Source organism: Natrix helvetica (assembly GCF_964273705.1).
Source record: "Natrix helvetica genome assembly, chromosome: 8".
Taxonomy (NCBI): domain Eukaryota; kingdom Metazoa; phylum Chordata; class Lepidosauria; order Squamata; family Natricidae; genus Natrix; species Natrix helvetica.
In genome coordinates this window covers 8,404,447-8,424,432 of record NC_138559.1, presented here as the reverse complement: position 1 = coordinate 8,424,432, position 19,986 = coordinate 8,404,447, and the positions used below count along the sequence as shown (strand labels likewise).

General features: G+C 45.4%; 1 protein-coding gene across 3 annotated transcripts in view; it reads left to right on the top strand.

Annotated features, from left to right (window-relative positions):
• Nucleotides 1–17,720, top strand: part of SORBS3 (sorbin and SH3 domain containing 3) — a 97,203-nt gene extending 79,483 nt beyond the window's left edge. For all 3 annotated transcript variants that reach the window (XM_081960752.1, XM_081960753.1, XM_081960754.1), the window contains exons 16-21: nucleotides 1,012–1,126; nucleotides 5,028–5,153; nucleotides 7,026–7,556; nucleotides 9,653–9,747; nucleotides 11,354–11,460; nucleotides 13,804–17,720. In XM_081960752.1, the coding sequence (XP_081816878.1) occupies nucleotides 1,012–1,126; nucleotides 5,028–5,153; nucleotides 7,026–7,556; nucleotides 9,653–9,747; nucleotides 11,354–11,460; nucleotides 13,804–13,865 (1,036 nt within the window). In that variant the 3' untranslated portion in view covers nucleotides 13,866–17,720. The remainder of the gene's footprint in view (nucleotides 1–1,011; nucleotides 1,127–5,027; nucleotides 5,154–7,025; nucleotides 7,557–9,652; nucleotides 9,748–11,353; nucleotides 11,461–13,803) is intronic.
• The last annotated feature ends 2,266 nt before the right edge of the window (nucleotides 17,721–19,986 follow it).

Here is a 19,986-nt window from a genome sequence, read left to right as displayed (position 1 = left end):
TGCCATAGTGACCCGCTCCAAAGCACCTTAACTCAGATATACTCGATTAACCCATTGCAACGTTCTTGGTCTATTGGATTTGACAGAGATTAACCATGGCTTCATCCACTCACCGAGAAGAACTAAGTCAGAACTGATGAAGCTTCTTGGATGAGAAGCAAAACGTCTTCCACTCACTGGTCAAAACTCAGTCAGAACTGTCATTCAGAACTGATAAAGCTTCTTGGGATGAGAAGCAAAACTTCTTCTTCCACAAGGGAAAAAAAATACTTCACTTGCCTTTTTAAAAAGCACCTTTGAGATAACCATGAGACTTAGGTGACTGTGAATCTTTCTGTCCTGTGTTCTCAACATTTAGAAAAGATCTTCCATCTCTTTTTACAGGCCCTTCATTGCGGAAAGAGTTTTGTGTGACGTTCAGTCTGAATCCTGCCTTTCTGCTCGTAACAAGTACTGAAAGCAGATAACACAAGTTGAAAAACAAAGCCAATATTGAAAAGTTTAGTTTTTTTAAAAAATAGCGTTAGCTATTCAGAGGAGAAAGGTGGGACTGAAATTGAATAAACCAAATTGCGGGGTGAGGGGGGGAGCCAGTGTGCTTTCCAAGTGCAACAAGATTCCTCACCCCATTCTAGATCACGTGATTTTTTTTGTGTGTGAAGCTTTGCCCAAGTTCTTCCACTCTCACTGTTTTTCTGCTTGAGTGGAGAATGTATCTTAGATAGCACACACCCAGCTCTCCTCCGCAGAGTATTTCCTGGAGCAGCGTAGCTGGAAAAAAAACCACAGCTATGCTGCTCCAGGAAATATTTCTACAGCATTCTTTGGACCCAATGAAAGGATCAACGCAAAAGGCTCAATTTGTCTCCATCGTGGCATTAAGCCATTAACCTGAACAGGAGGCGGCTTGTGCAAACCCATGGAGTAAACTTGGAGAGCCGCTTCAAGGAGGGTCGCTCTGAAAAGAAATCTTTGAACAGTGATCCTTATGTTAACCTGTTTGTCTTTCAGAGAACTGACCTTACAGAAAGGTGACATTGTCTACATTCACAAAGAAGTAGACAAAAACTGGCTGGAAGGAGAGCACCATGGCAGGGTGGGCATTTTCCCCGCTAATTACGTGGAGGTAAGCTTCTGGAGCCATTGGGACTTTTGGGCTGCCCAAGTCAAATTGAAATCGATTTTGTACACCTATACAGAAGAGAGATGGGACGCGGTGGCTAAGACGCTAAGCTTGTTGATCAGAAAAGTCGGCAGTTGGCAGTTCGAATCTCCAGCGCCGCGTAATGGATTGAGCTCCCGTTACTTGTCCCAGCTTCTGCCAACCTAGCAATTCGAAAGCACGTAAAAAAATGCAAGTAGAAAAATAGGAACCGCCTTTGAAAATTTTGGATGACCTCAAGGGGTACCCAAAAACGTGTAGGGAGATTTCATTCGTTTTGCATCCCTGGCATATATATGCTTAGCAAATGAAAGATCCTTTCATTAAGGCTTACTATTTGAATGTAGGCCTTGACCTAATTGCATTTAACCATGGTTCAATTATTCCTATGTCTACCATTAGCGTGGAGACAAAGTCAGAGCACCAGTAGTAGCTGTGGGGAGTGTTGTGAGATACAGACGTTTCCCTCCTTAGTTGCTCAGGTGTTTCTCAGCCTTGGTCCTTTCCCTTAGAATTGTATTTACTCTCTTGCTTCTTTCTGGATCTGTTTCAGGTCTTGTACATTTGCATATGTTGCTTTCTTGCACATTGTCTTGACTTGTTGTTAGTTGCGAAGTTGTGTCCAACCCATCGTGACCCCATGGACCACGTTCCTCCAGGCCTTCCTGTCCTCTACCATCCTCTGGAGTCCATTTAAGCTCACGCTGACTGATTCAGCGACTCCATCCAGTCACCTCATTCTCTGTCATCCCCTTCTTCTTTTGCCCTCCATCTTTCCCAACATTGGGCTCTTCTCCAGGGAGTCCTTCCTCCTCATTAGGTGACCAAAGGATTTGAGTTTCCTCTTCAGGATCTGGCCTTCTAAAGAGCAGTCGGGGTTGATCTCCCCTAGGACTAACTTGTTGGATCGCCTTGTTTTGTCTTGAGAGCTGCTCAAATGGGTAAGGGAGGGGAGGAAGACAACCCAGCCAACACAAATCCAGTTAAAGTCTCAGACTCAGACTCTCTGCCTTCCTGCTTCAGTGACCTGATTGGTGACTGATTTCCCCACCCCTGGCTAGAGAGATGATGAAAGGGAATGGGAGAAAAACAAATCTTACCTATAATGAGATAAGGCCATCAGCAGAATCAGAACAGATGCCGTAGAGCAGGGGTGTCCAAACTTGGGAACTTTAAGACTTGTGGACTTCAACTTCCAGAATTCCCCAGCCAGCATGGGGAAGTTGAAGTCCACAAGTCTTAAAGTTCCCAAGTTTGGACACCCCTGCCGTAGAGGCATGTGAAAGATTGGCAAGGAGGGCAGCAAACATTATGCATTATCAGGCCCAAGAAAGCAGAGCTACTCGGGAATAACTTAAGGCAGCAACTTTATCGATGTCTACCTATATTACAGGAATCTCCCCAGACTGCTTGCCTTCCCCTGGGAATGATCAAATAAGGTTTCATGGATCTTGAAGGGTGGCCAGGTTTATGTCTCTTGGACTCAAGGCTAGTTCTCCACTTGACCCCTCCTTCCAGCCTGGTTGAAAGTTTCCCAACATCTGTGCGACCACTGTTTTGTGCTGATTCCAGGATGGGTGGACAGCACCTTAATGTGAGGTGATGGGTCTCTTTTTAGACATCCATAGCAGGAGCTGAAGAAAGGAGAGAGAAAGAAGGGGTGGGAGCAAATGCTGTTCCGTAAACTAGGAAAGCAGAAGGGAACTCTTTCCGGGTCAGAGCCAAAAGTGGTATTCTACCAGTTTGGACCAGTTCACCCGAACCAGTAGTGGAAATCGCGGGTGGCCCTGCCCACCTGTCCCAGCTCTACGGCATTTAGGCCCTTTTTAAAGCCAAAGCACATGAGCAGAAGGCTGAGTGCATGCGTGGACCTACGCACGCACACCCCCATCCGCGAAGCGGTAGGGAAGCTAAGTGAATGCCATCCCTGGTCAGAGCACTGATTCACCTTGTTTGCAACAACTAGTAGCTTCTCTCCAAAAGATTTAGACAAGTTTTTGCACTCGGCCTAATCAAAAGATGCTAGAGAACATCTGAAAACAGGGGCTTTTGCACACATAGTATTTCTACTGCCTCCGAGTAGGTCTACCTAGATGGGATGAGATCTTAAGCGTTAGCCAACAGCTTCAAAGAGGAGAAATGTTTTTCAGCTGTGGTTTTTTTAAAAAAAAGATAGCTGTGTATGGATTCTGTGAAACTGGAGAAGCCGAAAGAAGAAATAACAAGTTGGCAGTCTGGTCCAGTGTTCTTTCCACAGGCAGTTCTTGACTTATGACCAGTCACTTAGTGACTGTTTGAAGTTACGACGGACCTCCACAAGACAACTTACGATTCGGGAGTTCTAATGCCCCCCCCGCCCTGTGGTCACATGACCAGCATTTTGGGCCCTCAGCATTTATGCTGTTTGTAGTGTCTCGTTGTCATGTGGCTGCAATTTACAATGCTTTTTGCAGGAAAGAGGCAATTCTGATTTCTGGCAAAAAAAAACCACCCCATCCATTTCAGACAATGGATTCATTTCATCATTGTGGCATTTGCTTAGGGTTCACTTTTCAACTGCCACATGAGTTTAATGATTGCTGCAGCATGGTTATAAAAGCAGGTGCAATCTATTATAGTTGTAAGTCAAGGACTACCTTAACGTACAACTGTACGACTCAGACAACATGTGGCATCTAATGTCCTGGCATCTTTAAAGGCTGTTATTAGTATCAGCTAATTAAGAAAAGAGGCGTTGTCCTGACATTTTGTTTGTTTGTTTGTTTGTCAAACATGTACAAGAGAACAAGTATGGGTATGAACATAAACATGAACCAAGGAAGTAAATACAGCGTCAGGCCTGCAGCCGGTTCCTTTTAGGATCTTTGGCCTGCCACACTCTCTCTCTTTCTTTACTCTGCTGTTTCATTAGTGGGGAAATGGGAGGGGGAATAGTAAGATGTAGAATGTGTTGTTTTCAAAATAAAAAAAATTCTTTCTAGAAATCAAGGTCATTCTTTGTCTCTGCACCTGACCGGAAGTGGATGGGTGGAAATGCCAGCGTGGCAGAGGAAGACTGGACCATGTGATGGGTTTGTGGGTGTGGGGACAAGATCATGAACTTTCAACTGGGTGGAAAACCCAGGGAAGCTTTCAGATTCGGGTTCCCACAGATGCACCAACATGTCTCTCTTAACAAATTGGAACTTTGAGGAAAGCTCTGCCTTGGACTCTGATTTAATTCTGGGTGATATTTGGAACGCTGACATACAGATAAATGGGGACGGTAGGGCAGGGATGGTAGGCATGCTGGTGTGCTTATGCACGGCCCCTTTATGGAGCTCTTAGGAATAGGGTGAGGTCCACAGTAAACAGTTTAAAGGTGAAGCTGTGGGGGTTTGAGGAGGTAACATTGGAGTCGGGTAGAGCATTCCAGGCGTTGGCCACTCTGTTGCTGAAGTCATATTTTCTGCAATCGGTTTACCTTGAGTTTGTATCTATTCTTTGCCCGTGTTTATTGCGGTTGAAGCTGAAGTAGTCGCTGACAGGCAAGACATTGTAGCAGACAATTTTGTGTACTATGCTTAAATCAGACCGCAGGTGGAGCGGTTCCAGATTGTCCAAGCCCAAAATTTCAAACCTGGTGGCATAGGGAAAAAAAACCTTCAGGGAGAGAATCAGACCAGGCCCATGCACAGATGCCATGCACTCTTGTTCTGCACCGATGACAAGAGTGCGGCATATACAAAAACATTTTCCTCCTTTCATTGTCAATGAGGTGTCCCAGTAAAGATGTTTGGTGCTCAGGTGTGCTCTTTCTCTAGGAACCTGTATCCCAGATTAAAGCCATAACGCTTTTGTGCTGCTGCTTCCTTTCTCAACGCAGGTCCTGCCTCCAACCGAAATCCCCAAGCCCATCAAAGTGCCCTGCATCCAGGTCTTGGAGTATGGGGAAGCAGTAGCCCAGTACAGCTTCAAAGGAGACTTGGCAGTAGAGCTGTCCTTCCGAAAGGTATCAAAGTCCACACATTAGCAGAAACGTACATTCTTGCTCAGAGTGGAGCCAGCAACAAAAAGGCTTCAGACCCTCCTTCCGTGGCTCGTCTGGGCTCCAGGCCAATTCGTTCCTCTCCAACAGATGTGGGGTTTGGTTGGCTGCCTCTGCTTCCAGGCATATTTTTAGTGCCTCTAGGAAAAAATGCAAGGCGCACCTCCTGTGGTGATGGAACAATGTCGTAAATAATGTCATACTGCCACTTTTGAACACCAGTGCTGAAACCTGCCATCTGAAAAGAGGCTGGGTTGAACAGAGCCAACGGCACAGCTGGCTTTCCTGAGTTTTGATCATCATGTAGCATCTCATCACTCTTGCAAAACTCTCCACCAAAAGAAAAGAAAATATTTTGCTAAAGATAAAGAGAGAAAGATGGGCCTGGGAGATGGTTTGGGTTACTGTACAGCTTCCCTGTGCATTTATCCATCTGTTTTTGGTGGGCAGGGATATTAGGCAAGGTAGCTCCAATCATCTGGGGATTACAATTCCCTTTTGTTGCTTTGGCTGAGATGAATTGGGCACCGAACTTGCTCCATTTAAACGCTTTGTTCTGAATTCATGTTTCATTCAAAGAGAGACATAGCAATTAGTAGCTTCTGTAGAAAGAACAAAGGACATGGATTTGCAAAATCAAGTTGGTTGTTTAGTTGTTGAACAAATGTTCCCCTACACAGAATTTAGGATTTTATAACCCTTAAGAACATTTATAACAATAATATTTGAGAGGGACATTCTCTTCCCCACAGTTGGGGATCTGGGCCGTTGTTGACCTTTTGGAGAAAAGAAAACATGGTGAAAAAAAATCAATGAATAAACGGAGTAAATAGCAATAGCACTTAGACTTATATACCACTTCACGGTGCTTTAACAGCCTTCTCTAAGTGGTTTACAGAGTCAGCCTCTTGCCCCCAACAATCTGGGTCTTCATTTTACCCACCTCGGAAGGACGAAAGGATGAGTCAACCTTGAGCCTGGTGAGATTTGAACTGCCAAATTGCAGGCAGCCGGCAGTCAGCAGAAGTAGCCTGCAGTACTGCATTCTAACCAGTAGTGGGATCCTCCAAGTTTAACAACTGGCTCGGTGATTGCGCAATTTGCGCACAGTTTGAAGAAATCTTCACTTCTGGGTTCCTTTGGAGGAATAATACAGCTGATTTGTGCTGCTCTGCCATGCGAATCAGCTGAGAAGATAAAGGTAGAAAAATAGCGTGGGTGGGCAGGTGGGCTGATCTGATCGTTGGGGCGAACCGGTTCACTCCCAGCTTATTATCAGAGCTACCGGTTCGCCCGAACCGGTCCGAACCCCACCCCTGATTCTAACCACGGCGCCACCATGATGAAAGAAAATGTGGTGAAAAAGTAAATAAATAAACGGAATAAATAAATAAACTGGTTGTAGTTACTCAACCAGTCAAGAGGCCATAGAGACAAGTATGGTAGGGTAACAGGTGGCCTGGTTCATAGATCTTTCAGATATTACATTCAGGATGTGGTGGTGTGAATTAAGGAGTCGTCATTGCTTTAATGTTGTACACCAGCCAGAGTTACTGCTGCAAGAGGCTATTCCCATCCTACATCCCATATCCCACTGCTGATATGGGAGGAGGCCGTAGAAATGCAATATACGCATTCATGCACACACAAACAAATAAATATCAAGATGGGCCCATTGTGCCTGGAACAAGCTGGGTGGCCTTTAGCTTCAAAGTGGTTGTTGAGAAGGACGGACAATCTCTGCTTGGGTGTGTAGTTCAGCCTCGGGACTCTCCTTACCTACTCCCACAGTATGCTAACTTTTGTCTTGCTTTGTTTTGTTTTCTCTATCACCAGGGTGAACGTATCTGCCTCGTCCGTCGGGTAGACGAGAACTGGTATGAAGGTCGCATCTCTGGCACAAACCGCCAGGGTATTTTCCCCGCCAACTATGTCCAGGTGGCGAAAGAGCCCAGGGTGAAGAATTCAGAGGAATATCCTCCCTCCCCGGGGCCCCCCGCCCATGCTAGCTCATCCCCCCAGGCAGATGCACCCGGTCTGGGCAGTAGGTGGCAGTCTGAGACTTCCCCTTCAAGCGTGCCAAGCACTCTGGCACCAGACCTGCTCTCCTCCTCTTCCTCCTTCTCCTCCTCCTCTGCCCCCTCTGGATTCACATTTCCCGTCTCTCCAATATTTGAAAACCGTGAGATACCAACTCACAGGATCCAGGATGCACCCAGAGCTGGCTCTTTCAGCCCCCAGAGTCAAAGCCCAGGAAGAATGCCCAGTGGTAGCCCCCAGCCTCCCACATCTGTCCAGATGATGGACACACCACGACTTCTTCCTCCTGTATTGACTTCCCAAGCACGGACTTCCATTCCACCACAGGTGAGATGCTGTTCTCCCCCGCCTCCCCATTCCTCATGAATGGTGTAAGAGACCGAGCATAATTTCTTATCCCAGGGCTTGAATATAATAAGGGGCTGTTTGCTGGCCTGTGTCCCTCCTTTCATCTACAGGCAGTCACTTGGCATTCTCCTCTGAATTACAAAAGCAGGCTTACCGCTTTCATAATGCGGGGCGTGCATGAAAAATAACAAGGCAATATGAAAAAGGGATGAGGCTGGCATGGCGCCACTGTGCCACTGCTGGCATCACTCGGAGTTTCCCTTATTCCTTCTCTGTGGATCCCACTGTCACAGGTTTAATTCGTTGCAATGGTGGAAATTTCCTTGATACAACATCACTTTAGACCGGTGGTGAAATTCAATTTTTTTTACTGCTGGTTCTGTGGGCGTGGCTTGGTGGACATGGTGTGGCTTGGTGAGCGTGGCAAGGGAAGGTAGTGCAAAATCTCCATTCCCACCCCATTCCAGGAGGATGATATTGCAAAATCTCCATTCCCACCCCATTCCAGGAGGAGGATATTGCAAAATCTCCATTCCCACCCTACTCGGGAGCCATCCAGAGGTGGTGTTTGCTGGTTCTTCAAACTTCTCAACATTTCCGCTACTGGTTCTCCAGGTTCTGTCAGAACCTGCTGGATTTCATCCCTTCTTTAGACCAGCAGTCACTAAGTGGTGGTCCATGAGAAAATTTTGGTGGTCCGCAGAAAAATCTTTGCATTTTTTATATTGCACTACATCAGGGATGCTCAAGCTATGGCCCCTGGACCAGATACGGCCCACCAAAAAGAATGAACCTGCTTACTGACGGGGTGGGGTCCTTCAGGCACTTAGCTTGGGTGACTATTTAGTAACTCCAGCCCTTCTCTCCCTCCCTGGGAGTCCAGGCGCTTCAGTGAGCGGCCGGAGTTTGCAGGGGGCCGATCTAGTGCCCGGGCTGGCTACAGGACAAATATTCATTCTTGGCTGTATTTGAGATTCTTAGCTGAAATGGATAGCAAAACTAGGGTGGACCCTGGACACTTCTCTCCACTAATAGGTGGCCAAGCTAAGTGGACCCCATCCCATCACTAATTCATATTAGTAGTCCGTGGAATTTAAAATTAGTTTTCCCTGAGGTCCAAAAGATTGGTGACCCCTGCTTTAGACCATGTGGGAAATTAATATCCTGTTGCAGGCTTGCCAGCAGACCCAAAACAACAAGAGAGAAAACAAAAACCAGCACAACAACTCTCAGCAGGGGACAAAGTTTGCATTCCTTTTGGTGGACGTGGGTGTGAGCTTTTGCCCTCGGAAAGCCTCAGAAAAATGTGTGTGTGTGTGTGTGTGTGTGTGTGTGTGTGTTGTATTGTATTTGTACTGATAAATAAATAAAGTACAAATACAACACAAATATAAAAAGGCAACATTAAAAATAAAAATATGGTTTTCTGCCTGCATGGTCTTCTGTGATAAGCGGAAGGACAGAAAGAGGGAGTAATGACCTTCCTCCCATATTTAGGCATACCAGGGGTTGTAACACAAATACATACATACATACATACATATATACATACATATATACATATATATATATATATTTTAGCGGTTCAGAGCTTGTCAATCAGAAAGGTTGGCGGTTCGAATCCCTAGCACCGTGTAACCGAGTGAGCTCCCGTTACTTGTCCCAGCTTCTGCCACCCTAGCAGTTCGAAAGCATGTGAAAATGCAAGTAGAAAAATAGGAACCACCTTTGGTGGGAAGTGACCCTTCGGCACTTAGTCATGCCGGCCACATGACCACGGAGACGTCTTCGGACAGCGCTGGCTCTTCGGCTTTGAAACTGAGATGAGCACCGCCCCCTAGAGTCAGGAATCACACACACACACACACACACAAAATACATCCCTATTGTATGTGAACAGGATTGGTTCTGGGTATCATCCATATTAATCCAATTCACAATAACGGTATTAGTTATCCCATTTATCAAATTTGAGCAATCCTCATTATATTGTTCAAACGTACTGTATATAAGCAAGAAATGCCGTGTGCTGGGTTCTCATCGCACTTTCTTTTTCTTGCTCTTGTGACTTACAGAATTCTGCCCTCGAGACAATATTTTCCCCAGCCTCAAAGCCGCAGAGCCCCCCACTCGCCGCCCGAGACCCCCCCTCCGGCATCCAGTGGACTCCGTAAGTTAAGCAGATCTGCAGTGACAGGGAAGGGAGAGCTGGGCTCTGGCTGGCAGCTGGCCAGCCCCACCGTCCCTGTGAAGTGACCCATAGGGAGGGGAGGAAGGAGGGGGGCTGTAGACAACCCCCCAGAGTGCCAGGCTTGCACAGTCTCCAGATTGTTCAAAACAAGGGGCCCTTTTTCAGAGGGTCCTGCTCAACGCTAGGCGAATAGAAGCCGCCGCTGGGGGCTTCACTGATGCCAAGCATTACAAATGCCTGCTTGGAAGGCTGAGGACAGCTCAAGGTTTCCAAGCTGCAGGGAGGGTGTATGTCTCTCCAACTCTTTCCCCCCAACCTGAATATTTGGGGAGGGGGGGCAGGCAGATTGCTCGCCTCTGCACATTTATTTTCCACGCATGAAACACAGTGTGGCCTCTTTCATCTGTTCTGCCTGCAGAAGGAAGGGACTTAAAGTTTATTTTCCTTAGGAAAATATCTGTGGAGATTCTCAGTCCTCCAGTTCACAATTGTCCCAAAGGGGCAACTGGACTTTCTGTTTTTTTTTTCTTTTGAAAGCGTTTCGCTTCTCATCCGAGAAGCTTCCTCGGCTCTTTTTTGGAAGGCGCACAAAATCACACAATCTAATTCCTCTTGTTTACTTTACACAGCGTTAGAGGTCTTGTAAGACAAAATGAGTGGAGTATAAGCTTGATGAAGGATGAATTTGCAAGCCAAATATTGTATGGGTTTATCCATTTCTTTGGAAGCAAGTTCCACCAAGTGAATCCACTCACAGATAATTCCAGGAGGAATCGACAGGAGAGTGGGGAATGGAAGGGTTTAGATCCAGCTGTCTGCAAGGAGTATAAATCCTTACATCCCCCACTACCCTTCAGAGCTGAAGGAGCTTCTTGGATGAGAAGCGAAATGTCTTCAGAAAAAAACAAACAAGAAAGTCCAATTGCCTCCAGAAAAAAGCACCTTTGGGATTCCCTTGGGGGGGGGGGGGGAATCTGTTTTAATTGGGGTAGAGGGAAAAACTAGTATGTATGCACACAGGTAGTCTTTGACTTATGACCATATTGTAAGTCGTCATGGTTGTAAAGCAGGTCATCACCTGACTGACTTCATTTTATGATCTTTTCTTTTTTCGTGGTGATCATTAAAGCGAACACTGCAGCTCTTAATCACCAAAATGCAGCCACGTTGGGATGGAGGGATGGCTATCAGAGCTTTGGAACTGAGTTGTAAGTACAGTAGTACCTTGGTACTCATCATTAATTCGGAAGGCATGATGAGAACCAGAAATGAAGAATACCAAACAAATATTTCCCATATAGAATAATATATTGGGTCACAAAGCAGTTGACACTGAAAAGTTCTAGCTTGTGTGTCAAGTACTAAACAAACAATGAGTACCGAGACAAAAAATTTCACATCAAAACATGTCGAGTACCAAATTTGATGAGTTTCAAAGCAGTTGAGTACCACAGTATCACTTTACTTTTGGGGAAGTGTTGTAGTTCGGATGGTCACTGAGCAACCTGTCATAAGTTAAGGACTACCTGTATGCTGTTAAATAAATGAGGAGGAGACGTCCTCACCCATAGCTTGTGTGTTGCAGGTACCAGGCTATCTACCAGTACCGACCTCAGAATGAAGATGAATTGGAACTTCAGGAAGGTGACCGGGTCGATGTTATGCAGCAGTGTGACGATGGCTGGTTTGTGGGTAGGTCTAGATTTGTCGAGACGGGCACTTCAAAGCAGGGCGGTGGCAGGTTTTAGTAACTTGCAATTTCTTCCACACCTTGAGTTGCCTTTGAAGTCAGAGGCTGCCCTCCCAAAGGAGTGGACAGGACTGGCATAAAATCTAAATTTGATTTACATTCCAGTTGGATTAAACATAGACATAATGCATATGGTTATACTCCAGGGATGGGTTTTCTTCATAGTAAGATATGAGTAACCTCTGAGGGTTTCTAGGGCTGTATCCAAGGCTTTTGAGGGCAACACGTATCCTCTAGCCTCAGCTGAGGCACCTCTGCCTTATTTAACAGAATAACAAAGTTGGAAGGGACCTTGGAGGTCTTCTAGTCCAACCCCCTGCTCCAGGAGGAGACCATATACCATTTCAGACAAATGCTTCGCCAATCTCAGTGTTGGAGGTGGAGAAAATCTAGGTTAAACCTTTGAAGGATTGCCACTGGCCAACTCTGCATTTAGTTTTAATTGAAGGCATCTGAAGAATAGTATTAAAAATAGGTGTGGGCCAGTAGGACTATGTGACAGTCTACAAAAGAGAGAGTTGTAAACAAATCGGTGCTCCTCATTACTAGGCTGCCTATTCCTGATCCAGGATCTGAATGAACGGAGATCTCCCGCCACCTGGATCATGCCCTGAGTAGCAATACTACCCCACGGAAAACCACTAAAACAGAGCCTTTTATTTATTTAGCATATGACATCTATAGAGGTCATGCCACCACTGATATACAATCCTAATAAAACCCATTATACATACAAACCCAACTATAGATTCAAAGAAAACATCAGCAAATCAATCAATTTTTATTATATAGAGAGCCACAGAGGCGCAGTGGCTAGAGTGCAGTACTGCAGGCTACTTCTGCTGACTGCCGGCTGCCAATTTGGCAGTTCGAATCTCACCAGGCTCAAGAATGACTCAGCCTTCCGTCCTTCTGAGGATTGGTAAAATGAAGACCCAGATTGTTGGAGGCAAGAGGCTGACTCTGTAAACCACTTAGGGAGGGCTGCAAAAGCACTGTGAAGCTGGGTATAAGTCTAAGTGCTAATGCTGTTATAGTCACAGAACAAAAAAGCAATTTATCTATCTATCTACTATCATATATATACACACATACACATACACACACACACACACACACACACACACACACACACTGGAACGCCTCGAGCAATTTCAACCAAACTTGGTACACATATTTCTTACCCTCTGGAAACAAATACTGTGGAAGTAAGACACCCCTAACACCCCTTGGTGTGTGTGTTCTGCTAAGATACAGCCTGTTGTGCCTTACAATGGTTTCTACCGTACTGCCTTAAAATGGCTACTATTGTGCAGCACAGTAGAGTCGCCATGGTAACGGCTTCACAGTACTCCACAAGGGGGCTCCCTCTGAGAAGGGGGGAAATCCAAATTAATTAGAAATTAAGGTGGTATCACTTTTCTAGAAGCTTCTGGGGGCACAGGGAAAACATTTGGAACTAATTTAATTGTCACCAAAATTAGGGCTTTTCCTGTCTGATATAGGATTAGGATAAAAAAAGACCGAGGCAATGCCGGGTTGTCGGCTTTATATATATATATATATATATATATATATATATATATATATATATATATATATATATATATATATATATATATATATATATATATATATATATGTGTGTGTGTGTGTGTGTTTGTGTGTGTGTGTGTGTGTGTGTGTGTGTGTGTGTGTGTGTGTGTGTGTGTGTACACACACACACTGTATAAATAACGTACGGTATGTGGGCAATATAGGTGGAAGGAGGAATATTGTCAAAAACTTTGAAGCTGGGGCACAAGAGATAGCAGAGTAAGATACTGTCTTCTTTAGAGATCTTTTTTTTTTCAATTTCAAGAAGCTGGTCCAGAATCTTCCAAGAAAAAAAAAAACCTCTGAACTTTGAACCTCTATTCCCGTGATGGCCAACCTATGGCCACAGGTGGCACACGGAGCCATATTTGCTGCCACATCAGCCCCTCATCTCCGGCATACATGCGGGTGCCAGCCAGCTTATCTTCGCCCTTCCGTAGGGTCGGGAGAGGCCGTTTTCGCCCTCCTCAGGCTTCCAGAAAGCCTCCGGAGCCTGGGGAGGGGTTGTTCACACATGCACGTGGGGGGTGGGAGGATGTTTGCGTGCGCATGCACAGGTGGGTGGGTAGGATTGAATTGGTATGGGCGCACGTGCACAATTTTGGCCCACCATAAGAAAAAGGTTCGCCATCGCTTCTCTATTCTTTCTTCATGGGTCTCTTCTGCATTTGTTTCCCACTCTGTACTAGGGGTCTCTAGGAGGACGCAGAAATTTGGAACCTTCCCTGGGAATTACGTTGCTCCCGTGTGACCAGCAGCCTCTCCCCTCCCTGCAACGGTACCGGAATCTTCTGCTCCTAGGAATCTTGCCTTTCTTGGAGAAGGGCCCACCATCAATGGACACGGAAGAAAAGTGTCAGACATGGTCTGAAAACTAATATGGGCCACACCGAGATACGTCTTGTTTGCCAGCTGGAGTCTGTATTCCTTGACTTGTTCTCTTTTCACTTCTGCACCTTTGCTTCTTCGGAGGAGAAGAGGATGACAGTCTACTTTCTTTTCCCAGTATTTATGAAGCGTCACTCATTCCAGCATTCCCATGACAGATGTGGGTTGGAGCAGAGTGTATTGCACTGGCCTCTTGTTTCTCTTAATCTGGGATTCCATATTTTTTGCCAGTTCTTATAACAGAGTTGAAAGCTGGAGATGAGCGGTCCCTACTGTTTGAGCCCTACACTAATTCTTCCCGCCAGAAAAAACCATTTTTTTTCTTGAAAGTACCATTGCTGAAAGGCTTGGTCTATAACCAAAAATCCCCACACAACAGTCAGCTGACCGGATTACCTGAGTACACAACCTGGGTGTGTGCCGCATAGCAATCTCTGGGCCTTTCCATCAGGAGATTGTGCCAGGGGTGAAATCTAGCAGCTTCCGACAGGTTCTGGAGAACCAGTCACGGAAATTTTGAGTAATTTGGAGAACTGTCAAATGCCACCCCTTGCTAGTCCCAGATTGGGGTGGGAATGGAGATTTCACAGTATCCTTCCCCTGCCACGCCCACCAAGCCATGCCCACCAAGCCACGCCCACAGAACCGGTAGTAAAAAAAATTGAATTTCACCACTGGGTTATGCTTTTTACTTAATGTCTGTGACTGAGATTCTCAGTCATCTAAGTCATGGTTGTCTCCAAGGTGTTTTTTTTTTCCAAAAAGGCAACTGGACTTTCTTGGTGTTTTTTTCCCCCCCTTGAAGATGTTTTGCTTTTTCCTCCACGAAGCTTCTTCAATTCTGACTGAATTTACTTAATTGCAGGCGGATAAGCTGGAGAGTTATTGGCATTAACATTTCTGCATCTTGCCTAATCTCTCTCAAAGGCTTTGTTGCTGAACTTTGATCTAAATAACTCTTCCATACAAAGACGGCGTGTAGAACTTTGATCCAAATAACTTAACAACTGTCCTCTTTCATGCTCAGCCCTGCAGGGAGATGCACTTTCTGTGGTTTTGGGTTGACACAAGCTAAGAGCAATCGGCTGAAGAGTGAACAGAATACTTGGGGTTTTTCCTGCCTCGCCCACAGAGTGTGAGCTATCTTTCCCTTCCTGCTTTAAAGATTCAATCAAAATTTTGAGTTACAGGAACTCCTTGACTTAACGACCGCAAAATGAAGAGCCCAAAATTTCTGGTTGCTAAGAGAGAAAGTTGCTAAGTTGCCCCATTTTACGACCTTTCCTACCACTGTTGTAAAAGGGAATCACTGCAGTCAGTCACATGGTTGTTCAAAGAATCAGGATCCCCCATTGACTTCAGGAGGTTGCAAAAGGGGGTCGCATGACCCCCGGACACCACCACCATCGTATGTATCATTTGCCAAGCGTCTGAATGTTGATCGTGTGATCGTGTGGCAATAGTCGTAAGTGTGAAAAACAGTCCTAAGTCGCTTTTTTCAGTGTGGTCGTAACTTCGAAGAGTCATTAAACAAACGGTTGTAAGTGGAAGACGACCTGTATTTACGATAAGGGGTTAAAATATTGTTCCTGATGATGTTCACCTCATATTTAAAAAAGCACTCGCAATTCCATCCGCACAATTTGCACTAAGGTCCATGTGGTTCCCAAAATTTTCTCCAAAATCTCATTCCTGCCTCCAGAAGCAGAAGTAAGGGACCAAAAACATTGTTGGTGGCATCTCCTGTCATAGATAATGGTGGTCTTCATATCAGATGTTTCTTATTTTCGGTCTTTGTCTCCCTATTCTTCCCGATCCAGCAGTTTCTTTCACCTATAGAGACAGCAGCCAAGATACAGGAAACATCTAGAGATGGATATTTCTCCAAGCCTTTTGCTCAGATTACCAAGGTTATTGAATACATACTGTTGGATGAAACGTTGAGCCGAAAAGGAAGAGATGGAGATGGTTTGTGTGTCAGGATACTGACATTATGCCTCTTCCATCTTCAGTGTCCTTTCGCAGTGCTATTGTGTGGATAGACACAATCTCAGGTCAAAACTTGCAATTGGGGACCTGTCCAATATCAGCCTGTTTCTCTTCCTGGGGTAAACAATAGAAATTGTCCTTTGTTGGTAAGTAACAACCTAGCCAAGGATGCGGTGGCTCAATGGGTAAGACACTGAGCTTGTTGATCAGAAGGTTGGCAGTTCAGCGGTTCGAATCCCTAGCACCGCGTAACGGAGGGAGCTCTCATTACTTGTCCCAGCTTCTGTTCGAAAGCATGTAAAAAATGCAAGTAGAAAAATAGGGACCACCTTTGGTGGGAAGGTAACAGCGTTCTGGGCGCCTTAGGTGTTGAGTCATGCCAGCCACATGACCACAGAGACATCTTCGGATGGCTCTTCGGCTTTGAAACGGAGATGAGCACTGCCCCCTAGAGTCGGGAACGATTAGCACATATGTGCAAGGGGAACCTTTACCTTTACCTAACAGCCTGGCATCTGGCAGATTCGGGCCCAGTATCCTACCTCAGTAGACTGTGTTCCTTTGAGAATCTCTCGCTATTCACCACATTTTTATGCTCAGCAATGCTCTACTGACGCAGAGTGATAAAAAGGCAAAGTAGGCTGGCTTTGGACTGTGTGTGAATGGTGCTATGCGTGTCTTCTCAGCTGGTGCACCAGTCACCCAGAATCCTAGCTAGCCTGCTCAGATTGAGTGGAGGAAAACCCTGGGTGGGTCTGTCTGTCAGTCCTGGGAAAGCTGCTCATTTGTGAAGGAGAGACTGAAGTGGCAAGCTTTCTTATGGGAAGTATTATCTTGGCCACAATCACAAACGTATTTGTAAGCAGCCGTTGCGTTTTCCTGGTTCGAAAGCTACCGATTAAGCCTCTGAAATTAAAAAAAAATGGGGGGGGGTGGTCCCTGGCCTGACCCGTTTTACAGGAAGTGTTCTCCTGAAACTGCTTAGCTTCACTAGAGTTGTTCGAAAGGGCGTATAGTTGTTAATTCTGGAAAAAGAGCTCCGTATCTACAATTGTCCGTATGGCTTGTCCTGCCAATAAAATCCTCACCAAAACTGCCGTCCAGTGTGGCGTTTTCTTGCCTTTGAATATGCAGAGTTTCACGAGCCCACAAAGACAGGGAGTGCTTGAGCCACAAATCCCGAGGAAACGATTGTCTAATGTGTGTGTATGTTGTGGCCCGCCAGCAGCCAGCGGAGCTGGCAGTAGATTTGGGCAGTGCTGTTGTAACTTCAACCGGTTGCTAAACAATTATTCTGACCTAGGCTTTCCCAAAAAGCAGGAGGCAGGCAAACCCCCTTTTATTAAACGAATGTGAATTCTTCTTCTTTTTTTGTTTTTTGAATAGACACAAACAAGACACAACAAACACCATAAAAACATCTTCCATTACAAATTATAAAAAGTGTGTCAATTGGTTACAAAGAACTTTCGTGCATCCCTTCCACAGTCATCACCTATAATCCATATCAAATTATATATTTTACATCAAATATATTTATATATATATATTACTATCATCATACCTCATCCTTCATATGACTATAGTTGTTTTAACATCCCTTTATAACAAATATTCCAAAATTCAAAGCAAAACCACATAATGGCATTCCATTGTCTATTTTCAATATCATCCAACAACATTCTATCTTTGTGAAACGTTCTAAATAAAAAATTATTATGTTTGATAACAGAGTTTCCAAGCCTCCTTTCTTAATCACTGTTTACAACTTATATTCAATTTCAATATTATAGGCTTTCATACATAACTAAGTTTCACCATTTAAAATTTATACCAAATTTCCTCTTGTCGAACCAATATTTACATTCAGCAAGGCCTGGCAAACAGTTTTTCACATGAATATTTATGACTACAGACCTTATCTATCTTGGAAAGCTGCCATGTAAATATTTCCCAAATGAGGGGCTGTGCAAGGAAAGACTTGGCACAGAGTCTCTGAGATTCACGGACAGATCTTCACTGAAATGAACGAACAAATGAATTGTTTCCTGCAAAAGCTCACTCCCCTTTCGCTCTTTTATTACCTATGAGAGAGGCCAATCACCTTCCACCTGTGACTTTACTCCCAAGTCTACCCAGATTTCTGAGTTGTTCTTTTCTTCTGGCAGCTCTGCGCATGCGCACACTGGGAACAGGCCCCAGCTGTTCCTCTGCCTCACTGCTGTCTATCTCTGTAGGCACCTGATCACTGACAGGCGGCCTCGGCCCCATCTCTGCCTCCGGCGCAGAGCCCTCATCCGAGCCTTCCCCAGCTTCCAGGACTGGTCCATGCTCCTTCCCAACCTCCTCACTGTCTGACTCTGCTGCCAGATCCGCTGGCTGCTGGCAAGCCACAACAATGATTGGTTGTAAGTTGAGGGATACTTGTAAGCTGGATTCCCTCTGTCAGGTGCCAATATGAAATTTCTCTTCACCTCTCACTTGGGTTTGAGACAGGAGAGCTGAAATATCCTTATCAACAAGGGACGAGAGCCAATCTCTGCCCCTTAGATCTTTGAAAGCCATTCAAGGAAGCCTCTATCAACTCTTGAACATTGTCTGCAGGTTTTATCATCAAACTGCGACATTATCTCCCAAGGATGACCCAAAATCTCTTTTGCACAATCAACAGGGCTGTTAGACCCAGGGAAGCAGAAATTCTGCCACAAGATACATGAATATTGCAGTTAAAAACAAGAGTCTATATAAAGATCACTGTAATATTATTTGAACTCCCCCACCACCTTTGTCCTGTTTCAAGTGTACAGAGTGTGCAGAGAAACACATTTTTGGAAAAACGAATGTTTTTCTGTGAAAGAAATTAAATAAGGACAGGTAAACATGAAAAGAGGAAAGGAAAAAAATCTATCAGTATTTATGTTGCAGTATAATCGGCAACTGATTCTTTCCCTGCCCCTTTAAAGGGAGGCTGATGTGTCCTTGAGAGGAATGGGGGGAAAAAGCTCTCCTGTTCCTTATTAAATTCCAATTAGGACGGCAAGTGCATTGCAAACTGAGCTGAGTCAGGGGTGGGACTGAAAAAAATTAGCAACTGGTTCTCTGCCCAGTTGCTGGGTAGGTGTGGCCATGTGGGACGTGGCCTACTCGGCCTCCTGCACCATAGTGGAGGAGCATTTTCACCCTCTCCAGGCTCTGAAGGCTTTCCTCGAGCCTCTGGGAGGGTGAAAACAGGCTCCCCCGGACTCCGGAGGCCGGAAACAGCCCCTTTCTGTAACTTCTGGGAGGCCCATTTTTCGCCCTCCCAGATCCTCCGTGTTGGCCCTGCACTTACCTGGCACGATGAACGGGCCATGTGGAGCCTCCTGGGAGGGGCGGGAGGGGCGGGAGGGGCGGGGCCATCCAGTACTTGCAACTATTGGTTCAGCGAACCAGATGTAGAATTAGCATCCAGTTTGCCAGAACCGTTCCAAACCGGCTGAATCCCACCCGTGGAGCTGACCCTCTCAAATGCTCCTTCCTTTTTCAAATGTGTATTTTCTTTCTCCTCTGCAGTTTTCCAGAATGAAAGCAAATGACTCCTCTTCAGGTTTCGTCAATCTGATGTCCTCCCTGATCCCAAACAAAACCAGAGCCTTGTTTTTTTCCAACAGCAGAACGTACACGCAAGTGTAGCACACAAATAGCGAGAACAACACACTTGGGCTTGGCTGCCTTTCTTTGAGCTGATGCGCCAGAGTCCTTGTCGCTGCTGAGTTTTCCAGATCTTTATTGACCAACTCTAAGGCACAGTTGACTTTAGCCCCAAACAATTTGCCTTCAGCTGCCTACATGTCCTTCTTCCTCCCCCCTTCACTCCAGTCCCTATTCAGAGAGGTGATCTGCTCTATTTCTGAGAGTACTAATTTAGAAGGGCAATTTGCTTGCCCCACACAAAGAAATGTGTCCATTCCTTTGTTTAGGACCCGAGGTGGCGCAGTGGTTAGAGTGAGTACTGC